Source organism: Chiloscyllium punctatum, chromosome 38 (genome assembly GCF_047496795.1).
Source record: "Chiloscyllium punctatum isolate Juve2018m chromosome 38, sChiPun1.3, whole genome shotgun sequence".
Classification (NCBI taxonomy): Eukaryota; Metazoa; Chordata; class Chondrichthyes; order Orectolobiformes; family Hemiscylliidae; genus Chiloscyllium; species Chiloscyllium punctatum.
This window is the reverse complement of record NC_092776.1, coordinates 38,826,639-38,843,840: the sequence shown is the minus strand read 5'-3', so window position 1 is coordinate 38,843,840 and position 17,202 is coordinate 38,826,639. Positions and strand designations below refer to the sequence as shown.

Below are 17,202 nucleotides of genomic sequence, written 5' to 3'. Positions count from 1 at the left end.
TTTAGATGGTCACAGGAGGGCTTTCTCTACTTACGTATATTCATTACTTCTGTCTTTGATCTGCCTTTTAAAACCAATTCTGCCCATTTATTAGACAAAGTCAATCAAGACCTTCGAAGATGGGAGGCGCTTCTGATCTCTTGGTTAGGTCGGTTAGCCCTCATTAAAATGAACATTCTGCCCTGTTTGCTGTATCCTCTGTGAATGCTTTCTCTGGTCTTTCTTAAGCAAGCATTTAGAAGACTGATCGGCTGGTTCAGTTCCTTTATCTGGTATCACAAGCGATCCCTTGTTAAACTGACTTAACTGCAGGTACCCCACAGATTGGGAGGAGTGGACCACCCAAATATTAAAAACTATCAAAAAAGCTTGTTGCTACCTTACATGAATGACTGGACCCGGGAGATCCTGCTTTCATTATGGTTGGATATCCAGGCTTCTCAGACAATATGCCCCCTTACTAGCTTGCTGTTCTTAGACAAAATGAGGACAGTTAAGGAATATTGCCATAGCCCAATATTAATTAATACTGTTAAGGTGTGGAGGGCAATGCATCAGAGTGAGGGTAATATTGCGAAAACATCATTTTTTATGCCCATAGTTGGTATGCCAGCTTTTCAGCCAGGGACGATGGACTTGGGGTTTAAATTATGGGCAGCTAAGGGCGTGTCTTGCCTCAGTGACTTATTCGAGGGGGACATAATGATGTCCTTTGACCAGTTGGTTCAGAAATACGAGTTGCCCAGTAGGGGCCTCTTTCATTTCTTTCAAATTAGAAATGTTATACAAAAAGAGACCATGCTTCAAACTGATCTTTATAGATCTGACACAGAGAAGAGGGTGCTGAGTACTGAGATCAGTAATATGTATCACCTATTGGGAGAGGGTCCCTCGGTCTATAAGGTACTGGACAGGGAGCTGGACGCTGAGATCCCTTTTGAAGTATGGGAGGGTATCTAGGAAAATGCAAGGAGGATCTCAATTTGCAACAAGACCCATGCCTTCCAACTGAAAATTCTCCACAGGTTCCACTTGGCTCCAGACCCACCTGTCAAAATTTAAAGTGGGAGCATCTTCAATGTGTCCTAAATGCAAAATGAGTACAGGTACTCTTACTTATTGTCTATGGTCCTGCCACAGATGACGGGCATACTGGAGCACTGCAGTAGGTGAAATAGAGAAGGTCTTGGGGACGGAGGTGCAGATGGACCGGTACCTCTTCTTCTTGGTCTTGTTAACACACTTCCATTAGATCCACACAAAAAAAAAGCTTTTCAGCATCCTCACTTTATGTGCAAGGAAGAACATTCTATTAGCGTGTGCCTGAAAAGCCCCTGGGGCTGTCGGGCTGGCATATGCTAGTCATAGAACACAGCCCTTTGGACTTTCTTACAAGTATGGTGCACCATATAACTGAGAATTTTTATAAGACATGTCGGCCCTTTTTGAACTACTTGGGTACAGATTTGTGTGCCATACTAATAAGGGCCTTTATATACAAAGAACAAAGAATATAGAAAATTTACAGCCCAGGAACAGGCCCTTCGACCTCCAAGCCTGAGCTGATCCAAATCTACTGTCTAAACCTGTCGGCCAATTCCTAAGCATCTGTATCCCTCTGCTCCCCACCTACTCATGCATCTGTCCAGACACATCTTAAATAAATCTCCCGTGCCTGCCTCTACTATCTCTGCTGGCAACACGTTCCAGACACTCACCATCCTCTGTGTAAAGTACTTGCCACATGTGTCCCCCTTAAACTTTTCATCTCTCACTTTGAAAGCGTGACCTCTCATTATTGAATCCTTCACCCTGGGAAAAGGCTTATCGCTATCTACCCTGTTTATACCCTTCATGACTTTACAGACCTCAATCAGGTCCCTCCTCAATCTCTTTTTTTCTAATGAAAGCATACCTAACTTACTCAACCTCTCTTCATAGCTAGCACTTTCTACACCAGGCAACATCCTTGTAAATCTTCTCTGCACTCTCTCCAAAGCGTCCACATCCTTTTGATAGCGACCAGAACTGTACACAGTATTCTAAATGCGGGCAAACCAACAATTTTACCATGACCTGCCAGCTCTTATACTCAATCCCCCGCCTGATGAAGGTAAGCATACTTTATGCCTTCTTGACCACTTTATCCACTTGTGCAGCAACCTTCAAGGTACAATGAACCTGCACTCCCAGGTCTCTCTGCTCATCAACTTTTCTCAAGGCTCTTCCATTCACTGTATAATTAGACTTGCCAAAATGCATCACCTCACATTTGCCTGGATTGAACTCCATCTGCCACTTTTCCACCCAACTCTCCAGTCTATCTATATTCTCCTGTGTTCTTTGACAGTCCCTTAATGCTTTCTGCTACTCCACCAATCTTTGTGTCATCTGCAAACTTGCTGATCATACCAACAGTGCTCTCTTCCAGATCATTATGTAAACCACAAACAACAGTGACCCCAGCACTGATCCCTGTGGAACATCACTGGTCACCTTTCTCCATTTCGAGAAACTCCCTTTAACTACCACTCTGTGTCTCCTGTTGCTCAATCAGTTCTTTATCCACCTAGCTAGAACACCCTGTACACCATGTGACTTCACTTTCTCTAATGGTTTACCATGGGAAAGCTTATCAAACATCTTACTAAAGCTATAATGATTCTGTTTAATGAATCTGGTATCCAGAGAGAGGGAACTACAAACACATGAATACGTACAAATTTATGCCTCTATTATTATGTTTCATTGAGCTGTATTATTATTATTATGACTGTCAATTTTTTTGGTTAGTTCCGAGCTATTATTTATTTATTTATATAATTTGTATTGTTTTGTTCTGTATTTGTAGTAACATTTGAAATTTTTTTTTCTTTAATAAATATACATATTCTTTAAAAACGTGAAATTTACCTTTGTCCTTGACCAAGGTTTCCATCTCTTCACGCAGAGCCTCATGCCAACGTGTAATATCTATATGCAAAGAGTAGTCACAACAGGACTTGCTGTCGGCCCATTCTCTCCACTGCTCATAGGCAGAAATCAGGCTTGATCCAGGTTCAGGTTCGGAAAGAACATGATCCACTACATTAGACAGCAAAGATATAAACATATGCAGTTAATTTGAATTAGTGTGTATGTTGTGTCTCAATCATGTAATTTCTCATACGAAATAGCCTCATTATCTTTCCTGTGACTCAGTGTTTCTCAATGCAAGACCTATTCTGTCATTGGATTAGGATTGTCTGTAACATGAACATCTATACAGTTATGGTTATTATTTTTCTGACCAGCTTATGTATTCTAATTCCGTTCAATTCAAATATTGTGTTAGTGGAGAGACTTCCTTGTGAAGTTCAGCAGTAGAGTGGATGCATACAGTCTGACCAGCTTTGTCCTAAAAGGATCCTGATTTGTATATTGAAAGCAGTCTTGCATCTGAAATAGGCAGACATTTTAGCCAAGTAGAAATGGATTGAGCCAAGTAGAAATTGAGCCAAGTCTCAAAAAACTGCAGTCGTTTCATCCATTATTAATGTGATAGCAACTCAATTGAATCTATTCCAATATTGGTGGCACAGTGGCTCAGTGGTTGGCACTGCTGCCTCACAGCAGCAGGGACCTGGGTTTGATTCCAGCCTTGGGTGACTCTCTGTGTGGAGTTTGCACATTCTCCCTGCGTCTGTGTGGGTTTCCTCCCACAATCCAAAGATATGCAGGTCAGGTGAATTGGCCATGCTAAATTGTCCATAGTGTTAGGTGCATTAGTGAGGGGGAAATGGGTCTTGGTGGGTTACTCTTCGAAGGGTCAGTGTGGACTTGTTGGGCTGAAAGGCCTGTTTCCACGCTGTAGGGAACCTAATCTAATTACTGTGAGATGTTGATGCTGATTTTGCAAGTTAAAATTGGTCTCTTGAGGCTTGGATCAATTGTTAGGCAAACAATTACAACAAGGCATCACTGTGCTATCACATCCTCTTTAAATACATGGTGCATTTTTCTTTCCCATTTCTTGTATTGTAACTCATCAACTGTTTGTCATCTATGAAAATATTAATAAGACTATTAGACTAAATAATTTAAACCAACAGATGAAAATAAGATTCTTCAATGTCTTATGTTTTAGATTTTTTTAAAAAGTCATATTTTGAATCAATTGCAGTGAGTAGAAAATTATTTGTTTCATACTTATCATTGTGGTTCCCCCTGCCAGTGCAGCTTTTGTTCCTTGGTAGAAGTCATCAGCAGCGGTCATGCCCATGCATGGCATTTGCAGATGAGTGTGGACGTCTATTCCACCAGGTATAACCATCTGTCCATTGGCTTCAATTGTCTTTACACCTCCAGGGACAATCAGATTATCTCCAAGTTGTCTAAGAAGTCATTATGCAAACTGTTAGGCTTTTGACCATGCTGTACCAAAAGGAGCATTCATTTGTCTTGAGTGTGGCCTTTTACAAATCAAATTCGATTTACAACACCAAGTCTTCATCCTTTCTAGCTTTCTATTAACTGTTTAAATATCTGCTCCAATGACTTAGAAGATAAAGTATCAATTTCAATTATTTCCTTCTTTGTCTTGTTCTTTCATTTTTCCCCTAAACTTTGTCACATTCATCCCTCCCAAAATCACACTGTTAAAAACTGTATTAAATTGTTCAAACTAATGTATGAATGGAACAGTAAATAATTCTCTTTCTCTCCTAACAACCAATGAGTTCCGTGACTCACCGAGTAAGCTAAGATCAAATCAATGCAGAACTGAAATGAAAACACAGCCACAAGAACTCCAGAGCCAAAGAAACTTTACCATTATATTGTCTGACAGATCAGGATCAAACCTGATTTGCATGAATTCATACTTTTTACAGTACATTGTCAGGAAAAAACAATTTTTAATTTACTTAGCTGTAGATATTGGGGACAAAAAAAAAATGTTTCTGGGGTGGATACACCCCTGGAGAGGAGCTCCTTCTACTCATCTTCCTGACCCTGTCCTATTTTCCTGGACTGGCCCTATCAACTTTAGTGGACAGGCACCCAGATGAACTTCTGCTGTATTAAAGGAACCTGGTGTTATTTGCCAGGAAAATAACACATTTTATACTTGGGATTTTAATTATTGCAGTGATTTAAGGCATCAATGCAGTGTAGTTTCTTCACAATACAACGGGTTAACAACTGCTCTGCCAACATTGTTAGTAAAATAGATCCATAATCACCACAAGAGACTTTCTAATGTTTTCTTTTAGGTCTCAGATAATGCCATGTCTTTTTAAAGGTGTGGGCAGGAATGGAGAAGAGAGACACAAATGATCTGTCCCTCCAAATAGCTACTTAGTGGTTTTTCTGTCACTGTTTCAGGGTTATCACCACGCTGTCCTGACAGCCTTCAATGGCAGGTGAGAAGGGGCAGGAGAGGCGAACAGATTCCCAGGCTCAGTCTCTGAACTGTCATCTACACAAGGTGGGTTGCTGACCAAATTTGAGTGCGGGCAGGAGACATCAAGATTCTTGGAAGTGCTAACAAGAGTGAGGATGTGGCTTTAGGCCTCCTTATCCCAACTGCTGAGATTTTTAATTTTGGTTCATACAGCAGAAGAAATTTTAGTCATAAGTCACTGCTGCCTTTGATTTTCCATTGGCATAACTTTAAAAACGAAGAACAGTACAGCACAGGAACAAGCCTTTGGGCCCAACAAGACTACATCTTTTGCCTCTACGTGGTCTGTATCCCTCTATTCCTTGTCTATTCGTGTATCTATCAAGATGCCTCTTAAACATTGTCATTATATCTGCCTCCACCATCTCCTCTGGCAGTGCATCCCAGACACTTATCAGCCTCTGTGAAAAAAAGGTTGCCTGCCACAACTCTATTTTAGCTTAAATCTATGTCCACTAGTAATTGACATTTCTTCCCTGGGAAAAGATTCTGACTATCCATTCTATCCATGCCTCATAAGTTTACAAAATTATATCAGGTCGCACCTCATCCTTCAACATTCAAGTGAAAATAATGTCCAATCTCTCCTCCCAGCTAATTTCCTCCAAACGAGCAACATCCTGTTTCTTTACCCTCCCCAAAGCTCTACGTTCTTCTACTAGTGTGGCCACCAGAACTGTACACAATATTTCAAATGTGGCCTCACTAAAGTTCTACACAGCTGTAACATAACTTGCCAATTTTTATACTCTGCGCCCCAACTGCTGAAAGCAAGCATGCTCTTTGACTTCTTGACCACTTTATCCACTTGCGTTGCCAATCTCCAGGAACTGTGGACATGTGCACCTCGATCTCTTCATTGGTTGATGCTACTAAGGGTTCTGCAACTTACTGTATACTTCCTTCCTGCATTAGACCTTCCAAAATGCATCACCTCACGTTTGACAGATTAAACTTCACCTGCCATTTCTCTGCCCATCTCCACCCTATCTACATCCTGCTGTATGATATGGCAATCCTCCTCACTGTCTGCAGCTCCCCAATCTTGGTGTTGTCTGCAAACAATTTCTGATCAGGCCACCTACATTCTCCATCAAATCATTTGTAAATATCGATCACAAACAAAAGGGCTTGCTGACACCACTGGTCACAGATCTCCAATCTGAAAAACACCCTCCCACTGCTATACGCAGCCAGTTCTATATCCACAGTACCAGCTCACTTATGATCCCATGTGACTTCATCTTTTGTATCAGCACGTCATGAGGAACGTTGTCAAATACCTTGCTAAAATCCATACAGACAACATCTACTACCATGCCCTCATCAAACATCTTTGTCACTTGCTCAAAAAACTCAATCAAGTTTGTGAGACCTTCACTGCACAAAGCCATGCTGCATATCACTAATAAGCCCATATTTTTCCAAACGTGAATAAATCCTATCCCTAAGAATCTTCTCTAATAATACCCCTACAATTGACGTAAGGCTCACTGGCCTGTAATTTCCTGGATTATCCCTGTTGCCCTTCTTAAACAAAGGAACAAAAGTGTCTTCTCCCATTCTTCTGCAACCTCCTCTGTGACCACACGGGATACAAAGATTTCATACAAGACCCCAGCAATTTTCTCACCCGCCTCCCTCAGCATCCTGAGATAGATCCAATCAGGTCCTGGGGACTTGTCTACCTTAAAGCTTTTAAAAACACCCAACATTTCCTCATTTTTTATGCTGACAAGTCCCATAAAATCAACATACCCCTTCTGAAAATCACAATTCACCATGTCATCCTCCTTTGTAAATACTGAAGCAAATTGTTCGTTAAGGACTTCCTCAGGCTCAACGCATAAATTCCCTCCTTTGTGCTTGAGTGGACCTGCACTTTTGCCTGTTACCTTATTGCTCCTTATATACGTATAAAAAGTCTTGGGATTTTCCTTAATCTTGTTTGTAAAAGACATTTCATGGACACTTTATTTCATTGTTACTTAATTTAAAATAAATGAGCTAACAATGGTATTCAGTAGAACTGACTGAAAAGAAGGGCTTACAAGTTTTAATAACATATATTTCTCATCATGTCAAATCAGAGGTAAAATGCATTGAAACGAATAATATTCTTGACACTGGAGTTCAAGAAGTTTGCAACATTAGAGCTTGAAGCATAAACAATATGTGCAATTACGTACAATCTAATGACCAAATAGAGGGCGTACTTAAGGTGGGAAAGTTTTGGTGAAGAAAAGCAATGTGTATTATGGAAGTCCTAACTTAGTCCTACATGACTAATGAAACACTCCAAAGGAAGCATCTGGCTCTCCTGTAATGCAGCAACTAAAGTGACAAAGTACAAAGTCTCACTGCTGCAATTCTTTTAATGCCAAGATGTGTAAATCACACTGCCAAAATCTCAGGGGAAAGAATGTGCGACGAGACAAGCATGTTATTATAGTCATGGAGACAAAGCAAGATAAAGAAAGAGGTCTTTTAAACACAATGATAACCCATTAATCGTAACAGTCAGTTGTGAAAAATGACATGCCATGAAAGTCACTCCTCATTTTTATGAAGTAGAGAGTAATAAAAAGAATGGTGAAAATAATTTGAAAAATAAAAGCAGCAAGTTGGATCTAGATTCAAAGAGAGGTACATAATGTTACAGTTCAGTTCAACAAAAGTTACTGACATCATCAACAGATGACGTGACTCTCAATCAATATATACATATACATAAACATATACACAGTGATTAACTTCAAGAGATAGCCCCTTATCATTTGAGCACACAATTGAATTAGGAATCGGACTAAATCATTTTTATGTTGTTGTGATTTGTGAAGTTAAAACAAAGTCCCTACTTATTGAAGTACATCTACAATAAGAGGAATCATTGTATATCTGTGTACTGATAGAAATATTTCACACTTCAAAGAAACTTACTTGCAAGTACTTTTGGTAACTTGTCTTTATAGGTCTTGAAATACTTCAGTCAATTACAGTTTAGCTTCAGTCATCTGCAGCTAATTTGTCCAAAATGGGCAGACGAAAGGGAATATTCTGGGTAAATGCCTAACCTCTCATTAATGCCACCCTACTGCAACGTAGCTGAGATCTAAATCCACCAGTTTGAGAAGCTGACAATATAAAACTATCAATTATTTTGTTAATGCTTTGAATGTTGCTTTGAATTAGATAGCAGTAATTCAAACACAACCTAGCTTTTAAAATCTATTAGGTATTTGACTATTGAAAGAACCTATGATTTCAAGTATTTAGCCATCCCCCATTTACATTTCTTCCTCGAATGGTATGACTTAGGATTAAAAGGTCTTTTTTTTGGGGGGGGGGGAAATTATGTGTAAAAAGACAATCTAGGAATATCAAAATATACTGACGGAAAAGTTACATTGATGGGCAGCTGAAATTCTCTACTTACTTGTGTTATTGTAATGACTACTTTCCATTCAGGGAAAAAAATGTAGGCAAAAGTGAGTACTGCAGGAGCTGGAGATCAGAGTCAAGATTACAGTGGTCCTGGAAAAGCACAGCAGGTCTTGCAGCATCTGAGAAGCAGGTAAATCAATGTTTCTGGCAAAAGCTCCTCAACAGGAATGAGGCTGGGAGCCTTGGGGATGGAAAGATAAATGGAAAGGGAGTAGGGTTGGGGGAAGGTAGCTGAGAGTGCAATAGGTGGATGGAGGTGGGGGTAAAAGTGATAGGTCGGAGAGGAGGGTGGAGGGTAGATTTGGAGTGGATAGGTGGGAAGGAAGATTGACAGGTGGGACAAGTCATGAGGGCAGTACTGAGCTGGAAGGTTGAAAGTGGGGTAAGGTAGAGGGAGGGGAAATGAGGAAACTGGTGAAGTCCACATTGATGCCATGGGGTTGAAGGGTCCCGAGGCAGAAGATGAGGTGTTCTTCCTCCAGGCGTCGGGTGGTAAAAGAGTGGCGATGGAGGAGGCCTCAGACCTGCATGTCCTCGGCAGAGAGGGAGGGGAGTTGAAATGTTCAGCCATGGGGCGGTGGGGTTGATCGGTGTGGGTGTCTCAGAGATGTTCTCTGGAGCACTCTGTCCAGTTTCCCCAATGTAGAGGAGACTGTATCGGGAGCAACGGATGCAGTAAATGACATGTGTGGAAATGGAGGTGAAACATTGATGGATTTGGAAGGCTCCTTTGGGGCCTTGGACAGAGGTGAGGGGGGAGGTGTGGGCGCAGGTTTTACAATTCCTGCGGTAGCAGGGGAAGGTGCCAGAAGGGGAGTGTGGGTTGCTAGGGGGCGTGGACCTGACCAGGTAGTTGCAGAGGGAGCGGTCTTTACGGAAAGCGGAAAGGGGTGGAGAGGGAAATATTTCTCTGGTGGAGTCTGTTTGTAGGTGTGGAAATGGCAGAGGATGATGCGATGTACGTGGAGGTTGGTGGGACTCTTCTGTCCTTGTCGCAGTTGTAGGAGTGGGGTTCGAGGGCAGAGGTGCAGGACGTGAATGAGATGCGCTGGAGGGCATCATCAACCATGTGGGAGGGGAATTGGTGATCTTTAAAGAAAGAAGCCATCTGGTGTGGTCTGTGGTGGAACTGGTCCTCCTAACAGCAGATGCGGTAGAGGCGGAGGAATTGGGAATAAGGGATAGTATTTTTGCAGGAAGCAGGGTGGGAGTCAGTGGGTTTGTAGAAAATGTCAGTGTTGTGTCAGTCACTGTTGATGGTGATGGAGAGGTCCAGGAAGGGGAGAGAGGTGTCAGAGATGGTCCAGGTGAATTTAAGGTCAGGGTGGAATATGTTGGTGCAGTTAATGAACTGTTCAACCTCCTCGTGGGAGCACAAGGTGGCGCCTATGCAGTCATAAACATAGCAGAGGAAAAGGTGGGGAGTGGTGCCAGTGTAACTCCGGAAGATAGACTGTGCCATATAGCCGACAAAGAGACAGGCATAGCTGGGGCCCATGCAGGTACCTGTGGCTACCCCTTTCAGCTGGAGGAAGTGGGAGGATTTGAAGGAGAAATTGTTGAGGGTGAGGACCAGTTCAGCCAAACGAATAAGAGTGTCACTGGAAGGGTGCTGGTGAGGACATCGAGAGAGGAAGAAATGGAGGGTTTGGAGGCCCTAGACATGGCAGATGGAGGTGTAAAGGGACTGGATGTCCATGATGAATCCATGTAGGTCCATGAGGAAGAAATGTAACCTAGCAAAGAACTGGCAATCTGAAACAAAAGCAGAAATCGATAGGAGAGAAAAAGGAGTTAATGTTCAAGAGTCTTCAGTAGAGCGACTGGACACAAAACATTAGTTCTGCTTTCTTCCCACAGACGCTGCCAAACCTGCTGAGTTGCTCCAGCGATTTCTGGTTTTTTTTTTCAGAAAATGTAACTCATACAGGCAATCTGTTGCAGACACCTCTGGATATATCTCATTATTAATGTTATAATCACTTGCACTAGCTTAAAATTGACAATGTTTTGTTCAGGAGTGAAATTATGCAAATTGTTGGCAAACTGGTCATTCACCGTCAGGTCTGAATTGGCCTTTGTGAAAAAGGATGCAATGCTGAGGGTAAGAATTTCACATCTGAGTCTGTGATAAGAAAATGCTGCATAAGTCTTGGTGTATTACAGAGACTAACTATTAGTTGTCATGTGGTGTCCCAAGTTTATAAATTCCATTAAGAGAAACCACTGAGTTGAGAAATAAAAGTTGCAGATGTAGAAGAGGGCCTCGAGATCATAACAGATCCTGTTAGGATTAAACTAAGTAATAATTAATTCAGCCACATTGATCTTGGAACTGAAAATACTTGAAACTTAAGTGAGTTACATACAAAGATCTCTATTCAAGTCATTCTGTTTAACAATTTAGGACACCATATAACAATTCACCTATTTGTTAATTCACATACAGAAACAATTTTAAAGCAATATTCTCAAACTTACTTTATAATCCCATCTTCCAAGTAAATATCAGCAAAAAATGACTGGTCATCGTTGACTATTTTCCCTCCTTTAATCAGTAAGCGATCACTCTGGAAGGAATATTTAAATAATTAAACAGTTAAAATGTGTTTTTACTGAATGATGAAGAAAACATTGTAAACATCAATATTGTGAGTTTACAATGTTCATTAAAGCAGATTATTTGAGTAAGAATACAGTCTTAGTCTCCACAGTTCCTTTAATATTGTTATTTACTTCATTCCAGGGATTTGGTTGGCTTGGATGCAGTGTGATGCCAATAACATGTGCTTAATTCCCACATCAGCTGAGTTGACCATGCAGGATTGTCCTTCTCACCCTCTCCCCTCACCTGAGGCATGATAAGCCTCAGGTTAAACCACCAGTAGATGTCTCATTCTAATGAGAGAGCAGCCCTATGGTCTGGTAAGACTATGGTGACTTTACCTTTGCATATCTTTATAAATGAGAACATCACTATGAAGATCATTTTCCTTTAATTTGTTCATGGAATGTAGGCACAGGTAGCTCAGCCAGCATTTATTGCACATCCCGAATTGTCCTTGAAAGGATGGTGATCAAGTTCCTTCTCAAACCACTGCTGTGGTTTAAGTAGACGCATAGTACTGTTAGGAAGCAAGTTCCAGGATTTGAACCAGTAATAAGAAAGGAACAGTGATACAGTTGCAAATCAAACTGTGTAGTTTGGAGGGAAACATGCAGGTGGTAGAGTTGCAATGTGTCTGCTCCCTTTGTCCTTCCACAAGGTTGAGGGAGTAGAAAATGTTGTTGAACAAGGCTTATAAATGGTGCACACTGCTGCCAGTATGTGTCAGTAGTGCACAGTGTGAATGTTTAAGTGATTAATGTCAATCAACTGAGCTGTGCATCCTGGATGGTGTCATGCTTTTTGGGTGTTGTTGAAGTTGCACTCGTCCGGGCAAGTGGCAAGTAGTCCATGACATTCCTGATTTGTGTCATGTAGACGATGAATAGGAATTGGAGAGACAGGAGGTATGTTACTCATCACAAAATTCACATCTCTATCCTGTTCTTGTAGCCACATTATTTATAGATATTTTTAAATTAAGCGGTTCCCATGTCTTATGGCCTAGAGGTAGAGCCACTACCACTACACCACAAGTACGGTTCATAGTATTTATATGGCTCATCAAATTACGTTTCTAGTGAATAGTAACCCGCAGGATGTTGATGTTAAGGGATTCAACAGTGGTAAGACTACTGAACATTAAGGGGAGATGGCTAGGTTCTGTCTCGCTGAAGATGGTCAACAACAGGCACTTATACAGTGTGACTGTTTCTTGCCATTTATCAGTCCAAGATTGCATGTTGTCCAAGTCTTGCTGCTAATGGACACAGAAGGGTCACAAACACTACAATCATCAGCAAACATGCCTACTTCTGATCTTTTGCTGGAAGGAAGGTCCTTAATTAAGGCACTGAAGTTGGTTGGATCTACAACATATCCTGAGGAACTTTTGAAAAATATCCTGGAGCTGAGGTGATTCACCTCCTACAATCAATACCATCCTCTTTGGTGCTAGGTAATACTCCAAACAGCAGAGAGGCTTCCCCCATCTCCAATTCCCATTAATTTCATTTTTGTTCAGAATCCTGAACTATAACCTGGGGAAAGACTTGTCTCTTAAAAAAGGAACAGTAAAAAAGGGTCCATTTTTGATAGACAATTTTAAGCATGTGTTTTTAAATTTCTCATCCTTTCATTTTTCTATTGCTCTTCTCATGAAGTACTCAAAAATGGTAAGTCTAGATGCATTTTTGGACCTTTAGAAGAACAACACAATAATGAAGATGAAACTACATAATATCTTATCATGGGCACATTCATACTTTTGTAGTACAGGCACTACTGTATGTAGTACCGGCACTACTGTTTGTAGTATGGGCACTATTGTATGTAGTACAGGCACTAATATATGTAGTACAGGCACTACTGTATGATGGGCAGATGAGGCTGCCAACCTGTACACAGCAAAGTCCACAAACAGAAAATAAATGAATTAAAAAAAATAAAAACCAAAATGAACTGTGGATGCTGGAATTCAGAAACAAAAACTGAATAAGAACTGAGGAAGAATAACTGGACCTGAATCATTAACGCTACTTTCTCTCCACAGATGATGCCTGAACTGCTGAATTTCTCCAGCAATTTATGTTTCTGTTTGTGAATAAAAAATTAATCAGTTTTTAATGGTTTTCATTGAAGAAGGAAAGCTGACCAGGACAACAGAGGAATTTGACACTTCTCTTTGAATAAAATCATGTGACCTTGAATATTCCCTGAGTTAATAAAAGAGGCTTTGGTTTCATGTGACTTCAGAAATATGGTATCACTGTGGCTCTTACTATTGAGTTTGGTATTACAAGCCACTTTATATGTTTAAATCTCACAATCTTTTCGCTCTGAATGTAGCACAGTACCAACCAAAACCTGAAGTTTGATGAATACTTATGCAGTGATTTAACTCCAAAGAATTAGAAATGATTCATTCTGAGACTCTATGATTGAATGACCTACACATGGAATCAAAACACACTCTTCTAATGCTCTTCACAGTGGAAAATAAGGCAAGATGCTGGTCTACTGGCTCCCATGACTCACCACTGTTGTATGACTTTCCATTGGATACCAAAGCAAACACTGGTGCATATTCCATTATTAATAGGAGTTGGAATTCCTGTTAGTAGTGGAGATAATTAATTACACATCATTAACATGTCAATTTTATTATCTGAGAAAGGTTTCCAACATTTTCTCTGATGTTGTGGAAGCAGCTAGCTATACCGTCCAGAATAGGGCATTGGTGATGCTGTTATTATGATGAGAATACATCAGACTCTTCTATAAACCCAGAGTTGCAGCAGCCAGATCAATGAAAGATGTTTGAAATGTCGATGAGTTTAGGGCTGTGAGGAATTGGCACGAAAGGGGAGTTGAGGTCAGGGCAGATCAACCATGATTTTATAGAATGGCAGGACAGGCTTAGAGCTGAATGGCTCACTGCACCCCTTTTTTATATTCTTGTGTTAACCCATTCAGGTCACTGAGTCATATAGATGTACAGCACGGAAACAGACTCTTTGGTCCAACTTGTCCATGCTGACCAAATATCCTAACCCAATCTAGAACCATTTGCCAGCACTTGGCCGAAATCCCTCTAAACCCTTCCTATTTATATACACATCCCAATGCCTTTTAAATGTGCAATTGTACCAGCCTCAAAAAGTAGTCACTTTAGCATCAATATGAGTCTGTTGAGGTTAATGTACAATGCTTGCAGATTACAAAATATGGTTCCTGACAGTTGTTGCTTGCACCCTCAGCATGCTTGGTATGGTTTGGAAGCAGGTTTTATCAGATTGATGCAAATAACAGATTTAAGAGGTTTATTTTGGAATAGTGAAGTCATTATAGCTGAAAGCATTCGTACAGAGGATATGAATTTATCTAGAGACATCTGTTAATGTAAGGAGAGTTTTTTTTGGGTTGAGATCTCTTGTAAAAGCACAGCAAAGAGAAGTTGCAAGCACAATGTTTTCTTCTGCTTCCTTTTCCTGTTTATGAGCTTTTCAGAGTGTTTTAGACATTGGGTCTGAGGGCATTCTGCCTTCATAACTTCTATGATGCCTCTTTGCAAGGCAATTTGTGCAACATACAATAGACACTAAAAACCACAAACTATAAGAATATTTTGCCAAAATTACTGGTTACATCCAGGCGCCAGAGAAAATTAACGAAGGACTGAATAATTAATAACTTGATGAAAGTCAGATTCTTTGGAATCTGTGTCAATACATTGCTGATTAATTAGAATGTTTTCAGTATTGCTTAAGAAAAATAGAGCTGTGAGTGAATTAAACAGATTTACTAATTACAAGAATATAAAAAAATGAAAATTGAGAAAACCTACAACATGTATCAAGGAATTATGTATTGTTTTGTTTCCCACTGATATACCTACTTTATCATGAATGGTTATATTTAGGTAATCAATACCGAAGTAATTAGTGGAGGTTGGTTTGCTCACTTATACAGTCATAGAGTTATACAGCATAGAAACAGACCCTATGCTCCAACTCATCCATGCCAGCCTCTTTCAGGTCACCCAGTTGGCTTAAAATGCAGAGTGATGCTCAACAGTGTGAGTTTAGTGTGTGTACCTGTCTGGGTCTCTATAAAGTTTCTACTTTACCCCACAACTGAGGCATAGTAACTCTCAGGTTAACCTGCCACTAATCATCTCTCCCTGCTGAGAGAGCAGGAACAGGGTGACATTGCTTTCACAGATATTTAGGTATCATGCAAGAAATTCTGACACAAAGTATCTATTACAGTTCTGTTCATTCAATTTTTAGAAATTCCAAGATGTAATCGTCTGCTCACAGATAGTAATGGTTTAACATTATTGGTACGTCTGCACAATATTGTAATCACTTAGTTTTCCCTGTAAATGATATCTGTCAAAGTAGCATATTCAAATTAAGGTACTGCATTTAGAGTAAAATGGCTAATGTTGATTTGAAGGAATGAGTGCTGAAGTTCAGCTAAGTAGTTTTGAAGGGAATGAATTAGAAAAAGGGGGACAAATTTCTGCAGAATCCTTTTGAGCAGGTTCATGCAAGAGTAGATGTCTCCCACCCATGTAGCTATAGTCTCTGTAAATTCAAAGGGCTCAATTTTAACTTATTAAACAAATGGATTTTGGGAGGGTCAGCATTGGACCCAGAGGCTCTTAAAGGCAGAGCAACAATGTTTTAAGACACTATGGGTTATCTTCTGGTTTTAATGTGCTGGACATAGTGAACTCCACACCACTTTGGCACTTGTATTATGGGTTTACCTGTTCATTTGTCAGCAGTTGAATTTATGCCATTATCAAATTTGCTTAGGTTTGGGATAAGTCCTGGTAGATACAGAATCTTCCCCAAAATTGACTTTTCAGCATCTCATCTCCTGAGCAGGTAACGCAGATGAAAAACATATCAAACGTTCCACATCTTTTAAGACCAATAAAATTCTGGCAGCTTGATTTGGCCATGGAATGAAATATCCCCTTCCCCTCCAGGCAAGCCCTCTCTCTACACTCCAGGATATTCATGGAGACAAGGTCAATCCTAAATGACTTTTCTCCAGACAAACATCTTTCCTTTCCCCATTTTTTGGTTCTTACCTCCAAAACCAAATACAAGGAGTTTATATATTTCTTTCACTCAAAACCTGTCATTCACCTACTTGGTGTACCCATCTGGTTTTCCTTTTCCCCCCAACCCATTCTCCTTTGCTCCCCAGTCATACAAGTCTCCCTCATTGCTCCTCCTACTCTCATCAGTCTGTTACCATAACCAAATCCTACTCCCATTCCCTTGACCCAATACTGATAGAGACCTGACCACTCAATCATCAACTACATTTTTTTTGACATTATAAGATATTCCTTCTCCAATAACCCCCATTTTCCTCATATTTAAAACCATTGCTATTCATTACTTCTCTATGCACTTTGAATACTCCTCCACTATCTTCAATTGAATCCCTATTCCTAACTTTGTTATTCTCTTAAAGAATCTCTAATGAGTTAATATCACCTTTCTCAGTGCTTACCTCTCCCTCTGTTTGAATTCCTTCAGTGATATTTCCCATTTGTTACAGATGTCCGCAATGAAATTTTTTTTTATTAATTGCAACATTATCTCATTGTGACTCAACTTCTGTGTTCTTTGTACAACTGACCATTTCAGGCTGATCCTTTGCTTTTCTCTGCAGTATCTCACAC

General features: G+C 40.3%; 1 protein-coding gene across 2 annotated transcripts in view; it reads right to left on the bottom strand.

The window, feature by feature from the left end:
* The window catches only part of dpysl4 (dihydropyrimidinase like 4), a 37,673-nt gene that overhangs the window by 15,685 nt on the left and 4,786 nt on the right, over window positions 1-17,202 (bottom strand). For both annotated transcript variants that reach the window (XM_072557662.1, XM_072557663.1), the window contains exons 2-4: window positions 11,369-11,457; window positions 4,189-4,373; window positions 2,914-3,084 (exon numbers count right to left, since the gene is read on the bottom strand). In XM_072557662.1, the coding sequence (XP_072413763.1) occupies window positions 2,914-3,084; window positions 4,189-4,373; window positions 11,369-11,457 (445 nt within the window). The remainder of the gene's footprint in view (window positions 1-2,913; window positions 3,085-4,188; window positions 4,374-11,368; window positions 11,458-17,202) is intronic.